Source organism: Chrysochloris asiatica, unplaced genomic scaffold, assembly GCF_000296735.1.
Source record: "Chrysochloris asiatica unplaced genomic scaffold, ChrAsi1.0 scaffold00059, whole genome shotgun sequence".
In the NCBI taxonomy this organism is placed as follows: Eukaryota; Metazoa; Chordata; class Mammalia; order Afrosoricida; family Chrysochloridae; genus Chrysochloris; species Chrysochloris asiatica.
In genome coordinates this window covers 3,113,448-3,126,175 of record NW_006408577.1, presented here as the reverse complement: position 1 = coordinate 3,126,175, position 12,728 = coordinate 3,113,448, and the positions used below count along the sequence as shown (strand labels likewise).

General features: G+C 35.7%; 1 protein-coding gene across 1 annotated transcript in view; it reads right to left on the bottom strand.

Moving 5' to 3' along the window:
• ITGA4 (integrin, alpha 4 (antigen CD49D, alpha 4 subunit of VLA-4 receptor)) overlaps positions 1–12,728 on the bottom strand; it is a 111,814-nt gene that overhangs the window by 29,605 nt on the left and 69,481 nt on the right. The window contains exons 16-17 of the mRNA XM_006864009.1: positions 7,606–7,755; positions 5,276–5,352 (exon numbers count right to left, since the gene is read on the bottom strand). Of these exons, the coding sequence (XP_006864071.1) occupies positions 5,276–5,352; positions 7,606–7,755 (227 nt within the window). The remainder of the gene's footprint in view (positions 1–5,275; positions 5,353–7,605; positions 7,756–12,728) is intronic.

Genomic DNA, 12,728 nt, shown 5'->3' with positions numbered 1-12,728 from the left:
ATCTACAAATGCACCACCATGCTGCTGGGTTACAAAGTAGTTTATGGTCACTGTTTTTGGACTAGCTAAGCAAAGACTCTGGATAATGAAAGTATAAAGTACAAATATCACTCAAACAGACAAGGACTTTTGGCCCTTGACTGTGGATACTGTGGATTATATTGTCTTTGCTTAAGTGAAAAGAATGAATTTATTTACTGCTCCTGGTATGGCGCTATGGGTTAACGTGCTAGACTGCAAAGTCGGTTTGAACTGCAAGGTCAGTGGTTCAAGCTTACCAACTGCTCCTTGGAAACCACATACAAATTCATTATAAGTCGGAACAGATTTCACAGCACTTAACAACAACAATAGTGATCCCACCTCAGCAGGGCACTTAGCATTATTTACCAACATTTTTACTCATTCTGAACTGCAAGGTCAGTGGTTTAAGCTCACCAGCTGCTCCTTGGAAACCCTATACAGGGCCGCTATTGGTCAGAATCAACAACAATAACATCCAACCTTTATTATAACAGCCATCGTGAATCTCTTTCCATTTCTTTCAAGATCTCAGATTCACCCTCCAAGTCCTCACTTTCCACATAAGAACTCATTTTTATCATGGCCGTCCATAAAGTTGCTCCATTTTCTTCTTTCTACACTTAAATGTGTTAATGACAAGAAGTATATTTCATACTTCCCATCTCAAGATAAATCAAAACTCAACAAACTGGCTACTGTCATGTTGATTTTGACTCATGGTGTGTCAGAGCAGAATTAGGTCTTCAGTGACCGATTATTCTGAAGTCGATTACTAAACCTTTTTTTAGTAACCAACTTCTTAAACATTTGCATCACCCAGGTACCATCTTAAGATAAGGAGCTCTAAACTTCTTTGTAATGCTAATTCCTCCACCTTTGAGTTGGACATCTCTTATGCATGAACATCTAATAGTCTCCTACAGCATTGCATACAGGCCGTGCATTGGAAATACAAGGATGAAAAGACAGAAACCTGACTTCAAGCAGGATAATGTGGAGTAAGTCAGTACTGGTGCTATGTCCAAGTGCAAAGGGCCAGGGACACAAGAGTTTATGTAGCTGGAGACAAGGGGGCTTCCCCTTGGAGAGAGAAGAATTTAAAGGAAGATTAAAACAGTATCAGCTAGATACATGAGAGAAGTAAAAAGATGCAGCGGCTCAGGAGAACATGACAGAACTAAACAATTATAAGTATTCGGCCATTATTGGGAAAAAAAGACCAAACCAGATGTTGTTGTGTTGATTCTGATTCACTGTGACCCTCTTATGTGACAGTAAAAATTGAGCTACGTGGAGCTTTCATTGGCTGGCTTCTAAGAAGTAGATTGCCAGGTCTTTCTTTTGGGGCACCTATAAGTAGACTTGAACTGCCAACCTTTTAGTTAGTAACTGAATCCTTAACATTTTGTGCCACTGTCCTAGGGAATTGGTGCAAAACAGCAATGAGCAGTTTCCAATTTAGAGTCATAAGGAACCACTGACACATTGTATTCTAGACATTTACTAAGAAAACATTATAATAGAGGAACAAAACAAAATAAAATACAAAATTAGCCACCCAGAATTGGGGGAAGCTTGGTGATCCAGGTAGGGTACTGAATGCTTACTTTTGGAAAATAGTGGTAGAGAAGTATGTTGGCTAAAAAGATATAGTTCACTGGTGAATTTTAGGATTTAGTAACTTACTGGATGTCAGCAAAGGAAATAGAGGTGAGTTTAGGGTAACCCTAGGATTCTGGTTCTGGTAACTAAGTAATGGTGTATTATTTGTGGATAGCAATTGGGCAGGTTGAATCTGTAGGACCCTCACAAAGACATGGCAATTGGATATGTGAGTGTAGAACTCAGAGATACTGCTTGGAGCATAAACAGTGCAGGCCCCAGGAAAAGCCACAGTTGTGAGCAAGATTATCCAGAAAAAATATGAATCTGAGAGAAAGGATTACATAATGATCATTTGGGGAGCCAAAAGAGCCAAAACCAAAGATCCCCAAAGACAGCAATATGGACAGGATAAAGATGAAGAGGCGTCCTGGTGTGGTGCTGTAGGATAAGCACTAGACCACAAGGTCATTTTAGAAACAAGATCAGTGTTTCGACCCCACCAGCCACTCCTTGGAAACCCTATACAGGGGCACTATAATTCGGAACCGACTTGAAGGCACATAACAACAACAAGGATGCCCAAGGAGTAAAGCAGGGGTAGGGAACATCCAGCCTGCAAAATCATTTGGTCTGGCCCTGCCAAGGCAACGGCAGTGCCAGCCATCACATTTGTTCTTATTGTTAAGTGCCATTGAGTCAGTTCTGGCCCATAGTGACCCTGTATAGGGTTTCCAAGGAAGGGCAGGTGAGCTTGAACCACCGATTTTTTGGTTCACATAACTTTTCAGTCCAGCGCATTAATCCACAGTGCCACACCAGAACTCACAGCCATCACATTGTTGTTGTTGTTGTTAGGTGCCATTGAGTCGGTAACAACTCATAGCGACCTTATGCACAAAGGAATGAAACACTGCCCAATCCTGGACCAACCTCACTATTGTTGCCATGCTTGAGCCCATTGATGCTGCCACTTTGCCAATCCATCTCACTGAGGGTCTTCCTCTTTTTCTCTGACCCTCCACCTTACCAAACATGATATCCTTCTCCAGTGACTGGTCCCTTCTGACAATATGTCCAAAGTATGAGAGATGAAGTTTAGCCATCCTGGCCTCCAAGGAGCACTCTGGCTGCAGGTCTTCCAACACAGATCTGTTCATTCTTTTGGCAGTCCATGGCACTTTCAATATTCTCCTCCAACACCATAACTCCAAAGCATCAAGTCTTCTACAGTCGTCCTTATTCACTGCCCAGCTTTCACATGCATATGAGGTTATTGAAAATACCATGGCTTGGATCAGGTGCATCTTAATCCTCAAGCTATCATCTTTATTCTTCAATACTTTTAAAAGGTCTTGTGCAGCAGATTTATTTGTCCAATGAAAAGCGTTGTTTGATTTCTTGACTGCTGCTTCCATGAGTGCTGACAGTTGATCCAAGAAGAATGAAGTCCTTGACAACTTCAGTCTTTTCTCTGTTGATAAGAATGTTGTTCATTGGTCCAGTGGTGAGGATTTTTGTTTTCTTTGTATTGAGATGCAATCCATATGGAAGGCTGTGCTCTTTGATCTTCATCAGTAAATATTTTAAGTCCTCTTCACTTTCAGCAAGCAAGGTTGGATCATCACATTACTGGTAAGTTAATCAAATGTTTGACCACATATAGTAGGCTAATTTTTAAGTTGATAATTTTGTATGGCCCATGAATGTTGTTGCAAATTTTGTTAGAAAAATGATTTGCCACCCTTGGAGTGAAGGAAACACTTTCAAAAAGATGACGTGAATAGCTAGCTGTCAAATACTTCTGAGGTGAGTTTAAGCAGGAACAGAAACAGGCCCATTATATTTGAATATCTAATTTATTCTTTCCCTTCTTTTCACACTCATACTTGCTTATGTCTCCCCATGATTTAAAATAAATAACATTTGATATAAACATAAAAGTTCTTCATTAAACTTACTTATCTCCAATATAATCTTCTTCCTTTGATCATAACCAAAAACATTTGCTTCTTATTCTTTATCTCCAACCTTCAAATCCTTGTCATCTAGCTATTACTGTGTGCAATTTCTATCTTAACATTTGTCAGCATGACCTATCCTCAGTCACAATGCTCTTTGATCTCTCTGAAAAATTTCTGAATATTGTTTCTATTGTTAAGTGTTGTAAAGTTGGATCCAACTCATAGCGACCCTATATAGGGTTTCCAAAGAGTGACTGGTGGGTTTGAACTGCCAACCTTTTGGTTAGCATTCCAGTGTTTCACTTATAGTGCCATACCGGAATTACTTAAATGCCTGTTATATTCTCCACTGGCTATTGCACTGTAGACTTGGTTCTCCTCTTAGTTCTCTAAGCACACGTTTCAGTCTCCCACAGTGCCTTCCAATCCCTTTCAGGTCTTTAAATACAGTTGTCTCCCAAGATTTGATCTTTTTGAGAATGTGATCTGAAATTCACATTCTCAAAACCACCCTCACCCACCAAGGATTCTCTCAAGTCATTAAGTCTAGAACCTAGTTGCTGTAGACTGAATTCTGATGTATGGTAGCCCCACGTGTGCAGAGTGGAAATGTGCTCCATAGGGTTTTCATAGCTGTGATCTTCTGGAAGCAGATCATTAGGCTTTCTTCTGAAATACCTCTAGGTGGGTTCAAACCACCAACTTTTCAATTGCCAGTTGAATGCTTAACTGTTTGGTCTTCAGAGGACATCCAAATCTAATATAAAGCTAGATTTTCAAGCAGAGAGCTACACATAGAAGTCACACCCAATTCAACATTTCCCAAATTATATGGGAAAACATGAAATGATTCTTTAATTTCTTAATTAAAAATCTTTTTAATTTAGCTTTTTGAAGTACCTCATATTTTCTTTCTTGCCTGACCTTCCAAAGCTAATTTACTGCTCTGAATCCTCCTCCCCACTTCCACTTCCATATGTAATCAGCCTGAAGGATAGATTTTTATCTCTCTTCTATTCATTTTCTTTCATCACTCCTCTGATTATGCAAAACATTTTGATTACAGAGTATCTAGACATGGTATCAAAATTACAATTGGTTTATAGCTCAGCATAAAATAATAACACCAACAAACACTGATCCAGTACTAGGCACACATTAATTTATTTCTTTTTCTGTTTTCCTTTCTATGAATTTAGTAGAGTAACATGGGTTATTTCTCTTTCAAATTTGTTATACAGTATTTAGGAAATTTTCTGCTTTGTACACAATCTGAATTATATAATCAGTTTTCTGGTTGATAAAAAATAAAGTATTGTGTAGTGAAAGCTTATTTTACCACCAAACACCAAAATTCTGCTAATAGACATCTACAAATGTTTAATATATAACTGTAGTTATGATCATGATAACCCAAGGTGCAAATAAATCCTGAAATGTATCGTGAGCTACCAATGAAAGACTAAAACATATTCCATATTGCCTTTTTTCACATATTTTCATTCTTTGAAAAAGTGCTATTATGAATGATATACAGATCATTTAATCTCTCTCAGTAGAATGATTTTGTTTTCCAGTTCTTTACATGCTGTTAACCTCTAAGATTTGTTATTAGTTCTTTTCTCTGGAACCCAAACATACATGCTCCCTTCTTTTAGCTAAAAAATAACAGACAGTGCACTTACTTTGTAAATCCAATTTTTGCAGACACCTGTAAATCAGCAGAACAATTTTCATGGACACAAAACCTTGCAAAGTTTATCTGGAAATAAAACATGACAAAATATTTTATTTTAATTCACTAAGTGGGTATATATGTGCTTAAAAAAAAAGATATCTGTAATACATGACAAAATGAAATGATGCACCATATTGGTAACACTCTTTTGAGGAATTCAACTTAAGAATTATTCAGTAGGTTCAAATAAGAAATTATTTCAGGGCTCCTATAAGTAAGTTCCTCCAAAAGGTAAACTGAGAGTCTAAACTTGTTAAATAAAATAAAGTTTGAGAACTAAGGTTAAACGAAAAGCCCCTATAGGAATATGGATATTGGAAAATACTAGTGTGGTCTCAGTTTTTCATTCCAACCAATTCTTTTTGTTTCCTTTTGTAACAGTTGTGAAAAAAATTTCAATCACATTTAGGTAAATAACCAATATAAGTGTTTAAAAAGTGGTGCTGCCAAGATGTTCTTCATGCAGTTAGTATCAATTTTCTGTGGCTACAGTTTAATCACACTTCTTACACTCAATCATAGCACTTACTTAATTTTGAAAAATGGAAGAACAGTGATTTTGTATTCATTAAAATTGATAAAATGTTGGAATATAGAAATACTACTTTGAGAAAATGCTGGACAAAATTAAATGTTAGCCTATCGTTAGGGTTTTAGAATTGATATCACTCTAGCACTTTGATAGCACCAACATATACATTTTAGGAGCTCTGGTAGCATAGTGGTTATGAGTCGGGCTGCTAACCTCACAGTCAGCAGTTTGAAACTTTCAGGGGTTCCGCTGAGAATGATGGGGCTTTCTGCTCCTGTAAAGATTTACAGCCTTGGGAACCTTATACAGGGTCACTATGAGCTGGAATTGACTCAAAGGACTTAACAACAGCAACACAAAATACCAGAAGGTATAGGCCAGGCACATCTGAGATGAGCAACAAGTCTAACAAGAGGACAAATGTGGAGGGATAAAAAGAAAGGAAGATGAGAGGAATGGATGAATGAGGAAGAAAAGCAGAACTAAGAGAACTCTAGAAAGTCAGAGAAGGAACCAGGGAGGAAAACTGGAAAGTGGTAACAGTATCATCAGTAGCATTGCAGACCACATGCTGACTATATCTGGAGCAGCCATAGAAAAGCATCAATCATTCTCAAAATGACTAAGTAAATGTTTTTGTTTTTTTCTGTCCTCTCATTTGTAAAGCAGATAACTTTAAGAATCAAAATGTAGATAATTCTAATGTAACTACAAATTACTAAGGTTTGTGTACTTATAACATTGCAATTTTCATTATTAAAGGCATTGAAAAGTTATTGATATTGAAAATTAAAACTTAACAGAAGAGTAAAAAGATGACTTACATAAAGAATTTTTATAAGGATATAAAGATAATGTGCTCTTAAGTTACTATCTTCCTTTGATTTACTTTCTAGACTAGACAATGATGATTGTATGCTCAAATTTCTTAAAGTAACTAGGAGCAATTTTGTCTGGACAGGGTATGAATTAGACACTTAAATGTCCCTTTCATCTTTGGCATTATGCCATTAGCAGATGTTTTAATGAATGTTCTTTACCATGCCCAAACATACCCTGTAGACTGTCTTTTTACAGCTGGACAGCATAAGTTTGAGCAAGATTTCCTGGAATTACTTCCTGGAATTACAACTGTAAGTACAGAAAATGCAGTTCATTATTTAGAAAGTATGAAGATCTATTTTCAAATGAAGGTAGCTGAAAAGCATATAATGAAAATTTAAGAACAAAACAAAAACAGAAATTGATGTGTAACATAAATACATATGTTTATAAATGAGGAAAACACAGCAAGGGAATTAGACTAATAAGGGAAGTGAATCCGTGGGTAGGGTGAATGAGACAGAGAGACAAAATTAGAAAACCAAAGATAAATAGATCATACATGATGATACTGAATAACTAACCCATCAATATAACTTACTTCTGTTACAATTTCTCTCTAGTAATATATTTTCTTCACTGGCAAGGTAGTGAGGAAAGAAAATTAGCATTTTATACACACATGAACTACAGCTATGATTAAATACATATTTAAAAACATTCACTTCACTCTTCTAAAGGAAATGAAAAAGTTTAAAGAAAATAGAAAACAAGATATACCATACATCTATTTTTATAAGAAAGCTATTCATTAAAAAATTATAATGAAGAATTCAGAGAAATAGTTCACTTCCCAGATTGATGCCACATTAAAAACGCTATTTGCATGTAAATAATATTTGAAGAAAGAAAAATATCCTAACCGTTTTTTTAATGATGTCTTTTTCTTTCTTCTGCTGAAGAATTGGCTGAAGGGGTTGGAATTCCTCAATACTTCGTTTATTGATGACGTGATGTCCAAGGTGGTAAGCAGCTTCTATTTGAATTGGAGTGAGAATGTCCCGCACATCTTTCTAAGGAAATTTAAAACCATGTGAACGAACAATAAAGATGAGGATGTATGCAAAAATATAAACACTTCTTTTATCCATAAGACCAAAGTCCTTAAGTTTTTATCTAGTGTGTCAAAAATGGCATTTGCATATTTTCCTATTACAAAAGTATTTATATTTCTTAGGAAAAATACACACAAATACAAAAAGTGAAAAAATGACCCCATCTTCCAATAATAGCTAATGTTGTTACTATTGTTGTCGTTGTTAAGTGTTGTCGAGTCGAATCTGAATCAGTGACTCTGTGTAGGGTTTCCAAGAGGGGTTGGTGAGTTTGAACTGCCAATCTTGCAGTTCAAACAGAGCTTCTTGTTCAGTGCTTATCCTACGGTGCCACACCAGGACTCCATAATAGTCAGTAAGGTTCACATTTAGGCATATTTCGTTCTGTTTACTTTCTGTATTTACATATTTATCACTTGATAATATAACTAGCATTTTCCATTATATTATAAACCCTTTGTAAATAATTTCAAGATAGTAATCAATATGTTATTCTAGTTAATAAAATAGAATGGACTTGTATTAGACTTAGGGAAATACGCTGTCTCACTCAATGTAGTCTTGATTCCTTTTCATATATCTTAACATTTTGATTCAGTATATTCACTATGAAATTATTCTTTTTTCTTCTTTGTTTTCTTGACTATTCTCAGTGAGGACATCTGGCACTGCATGATCAGCACTGGACTGTGAACCATAAGATTGGCAGTTCAAACCCATCAGTTGCTCCTTGGAAAATCTATACAGGGTTGCTATGGGTCAGAACCAACTAGATGACACTTAACAACAATGACAAACTCAATGAATGCTTTCTCATTAAATTTCCTAATATGTTATGAATGTTACATTTTTGTTGTTAATGGCAAAATAAATATTAATTAAAAAATAAAATGCTAAAGTTATGATACATAGGAAATCTATTTATCTAGTTTTTTAATCTTATATCCTACTTGCTTTATTGAATTTTCTTATAAATTGTTTTAGGTTTTTTAGGCTTATATTACTTTAATATTTCAAAAGAAAAAATTCTTGCATTTATTTATCAATTACAGAGGAATCATAACTCATTAGGAATCTATCCCATTCCATATTTTAAATTTACTATTTTAGCAATATCTAAAGAGCATCTCTGAATCCTAATCTTACTTATAAGTGATTAAAATAAAAGTCTGTTTTTAATAATCATAACTTTTAAAAATTATTTTTCCTCTGCCTCCATACAAACAACTTTAAGTTTATTACACTGATTGTCAATCCAAACATTTTAGTCTTTATTTCTGCATGCAGGCATTTTTTCTCTTCTCTTTTATATTTTTTCCATGAACTTAAAAATGACTCCAGTTTTCATATGACTCTACATTTGACTCTACTATGGATAACACTATGAAGAATGGGTGCTCCAGAACCCCCATAAGCGTGCTCCTAAAGGGAGTGTATATAGACCAAGAAGCAGTCATTAGAACAGAACAAGAGGATACTGCATGGTTTAAAATCAGGAAAGGTGTGTACTAGGGTTAGTATATCTTTCAACACACTGACTCAGTTTGTATGCTGAGCAAATAATGCAAGAAGCTGGATTATCTTAAGAAGAAGAATTTAAGGAAGACTTATTAACAGCCTGTGAATACAGCTATTAAAACCTTGCTTGTTGGAAATGAAGAGGACTTAAAATATTTACTGATGAAGATCAAAGACTATAGCCTTAAATATGGAGCACACCTCAATGTAAAGGAAATAAAAATCCTCACAACTGGACCAATAAATAACATCATGATAAATGGAGAAAAGATTGAAGTTGTCAATTACTTCATTTTGCTTGAATCCAGAATCAGCACTCATGTAGCTCAATGGTCAATAAATCAAGCAACCTATTGTATTAGGCAAATCTGTTACAGAAGGCCTCTTTAAAGTGTTCAAGAACAAAGGTGCCAGTTTGAGGACTATGGTGCACCTGCCCCAAACCATGGTATTTTGATTCTCTTCATACACATGTGAAAGTTGGACAATGAGTAAGGAAGACCACAGAAGAATCAAAGCATGTGAATTATGGTACTGTAGAAGAATATTAAAAGTACTATGGACTGTCAGAAGAACATACAAATATCCCTTGAAAAAAGTACAACGAGATTGTTCCATAGAAGCCAGGATGGCGAGACTTTGTCATACTTCAGACATGTTATCAGGAGGGACCAGTCCCAGGAAAATGATAGCATGCTTGTCAAAGTTGAAGGTCAGCAAAACAAAGGAAGGCAATCCAAGGAGATGGATCGACACATTATCAGCAGCAATGGGCTCAAAGGTAACAGCTGTGAGGATGGCACAAGACCAGGTAGTGTGTCATTCTGTTATGACTAGGGTCGCTATGAGTCAGAACCAGTTCAATCGCAACTTAACAAAAACAAACTGACTCCATTTTTGTTATTCTATTTTTAAAAAGAAACACAAGTGTTTTCACCTAAACTAGGTATACTACCTTAAACCATTTATGCTTGGTGAGTTCCTCAGAGTAGATCCAAGAACACATTGTAATTGACACCCTTTTTGTGAGCAACGTTTTGGACCAGGTTGATCTATACACATTTCAAAATTAGAATATGACTTAAAATATAATTGCCTAAAAGCAAATATGGAAGAGATTATTTAAAAATTCATCAATTAATTATTTCTAGCAGGTAGGAAAAACTATCTACTTGCACTCCTTACATCTATAATAACTTGATGAAAATCAATGAAGTAAATCAGCAAAGAAGACTCACACCACATAAAAAACTATACACATTTCTATGAATTAATGTAATTATAAATTAAAACGATACAATTTTTCTCTTCTTGTCCCTTACGACATTATCAACATATGTATATATTGGTTAAGACCAATTGGTCTGGGTTCATCTTTCAGGTCTATAATTTGTTATCTGTATAACTTTGGATAAATTTCTTTATCTGTCTATGATCAGAGTACCTCGTCTGAAAACTGGAATAATGCAGATGATATTGATGACAACTATACCTCATTGCTATGAGGAGTAAATGACATAATGGAAGTAAAACACTTATCATAACGCCTGGCACATATTAAGGTCTTAAAAGATGTTAAACATAACTATTATGTGTATATTGCTTCCAAATGCACCTGTGTATGCCAATTAAAGAATTACTGATTTCTAGTTTCTCAAAGCATAAACTTTTGGTGAACATTTGGAAGGCATAAGAAAAGAGAATTAAACTGCTGCCAACCAATGAACTTAAACAGGGAATGAGTTATCTATTAATTAAGTGGTATCTGGAAGTGAATCAGAGAACTCAAAATCTTTTGTTACTTTTCCATTTGTACCTACAGACATGGCTTTATTTAATTACTTAATAAGTGATCATCTCAACACGACACCTTGACCATACAGGAATCCTGCATAACAAAACCCAAATCCCAAGTTATCGATTTGTGAAAATGGAACAGATTGAAGCCCTGAGTATTACAATAGCAAACTTGATTAAATTATTCCCTAGATGGAGGAGGTAGACAGACACTGATTCTCCATCCACATGTCCACTGTTTTAATTCTTCTCAACAAGCTTGCTTTGACCAAATCGCATGTTACCTAATTCATATTAATTTTCCACAAGGTCTTCTCTACATCTGGTGTATATTACTTTCATTATCCTAATCAGCTATTAATTATGCTTTTCTTGTACTATATAAAACGTACATACACTCTTTCAAAAACTGTGTTTGACAGATATTCACACTTCTTTAACTTTAACAGCTCCTCCTAAGGACAAATGCTAAATATAAAAAAAAAAAAAAATCTTAAAGTGACTAATTAAATATTTGGGACTAGAAAGTAGATTTGCTTAAAATTTCATTTGAATGGGCATGTGCTATTTATATTACAAATAATGAAGATTGCATGCCACATTTCTATGGACAATTACATAACATGACACCCACAAGCCTGTAATTTTAGCACAGGCCTGAAATTACACAAAGTTTTCTTATGTGACTTTCATGTAAATGTGCATTTATGATCAATTATTTATGGTCAAAGGAACCCTGGTGACACAGTGGTTAAGTGCTCAGCTGCTAACCGAAAGGTTAGTGGTTCAAATCCAACAGCTGCCCTATGAGAGAAAGATTTGGCAAACGGTTCCCGTAAATATTACAGCTCAGGCAACCCTATGGTTAAGCTCTACTTTGCACTTTAGGGTTGCTGGGAATTGAAATTGACTTGATGGCAATAGGTTTTGGGTTTATGGCCAAGTAACAGAATTTAGTTACAGGTAATGCCCTCTTACTGTATTTTATTTATACAATGGAGTTTATTTCGAGGGTGGGGCCAAAATAACTATAAAAGAGATTAAAATATAAAAATATTGAAGATATCTACTAATGAACATGATCTGCATCTTTTAAACTGAAAGACCTGAAAAAAAAAAAATTCAAGCGTCGACTTGCAATATTGAAGGATTCTATGGGCAAAAATTGAAAGATGCAAAAAGTATCAAAAGAAGATGGAAGGGCCCAGGAAACATCAAGGCAAGTGGTCGGGTCCCCTCAATGCAAACCCCCTTCCAAAACTAAGACTCAACGGGAATACAGGCTGTGATTGGTGACCACGCTCGACACCGATAAGGGGAAGTGAGGGAAAAACAGCAATGAAGCGGTGAGCTAAGCCCTACAACGTTCAATAGACTTCTGTGAACCCAGGTGAAGACCTGGTTAGCCAACAGTGTGGCAAGGCCTGGGGACTCTTGGGCTCAGAGTCAGTGACATAGCCACAGAGGACTAGAGTGGAGAGTGAAGCATCCAGCTGATAAGAAGAGACGGCATATGTATAAGAACACCCACACTTGCAGATAATACCCACTTATCCTGGCTTCAGTGACTGGATGATCAGAGCTCAACCAGAAGTAAAAAGAAGAGGAAAGAAAAA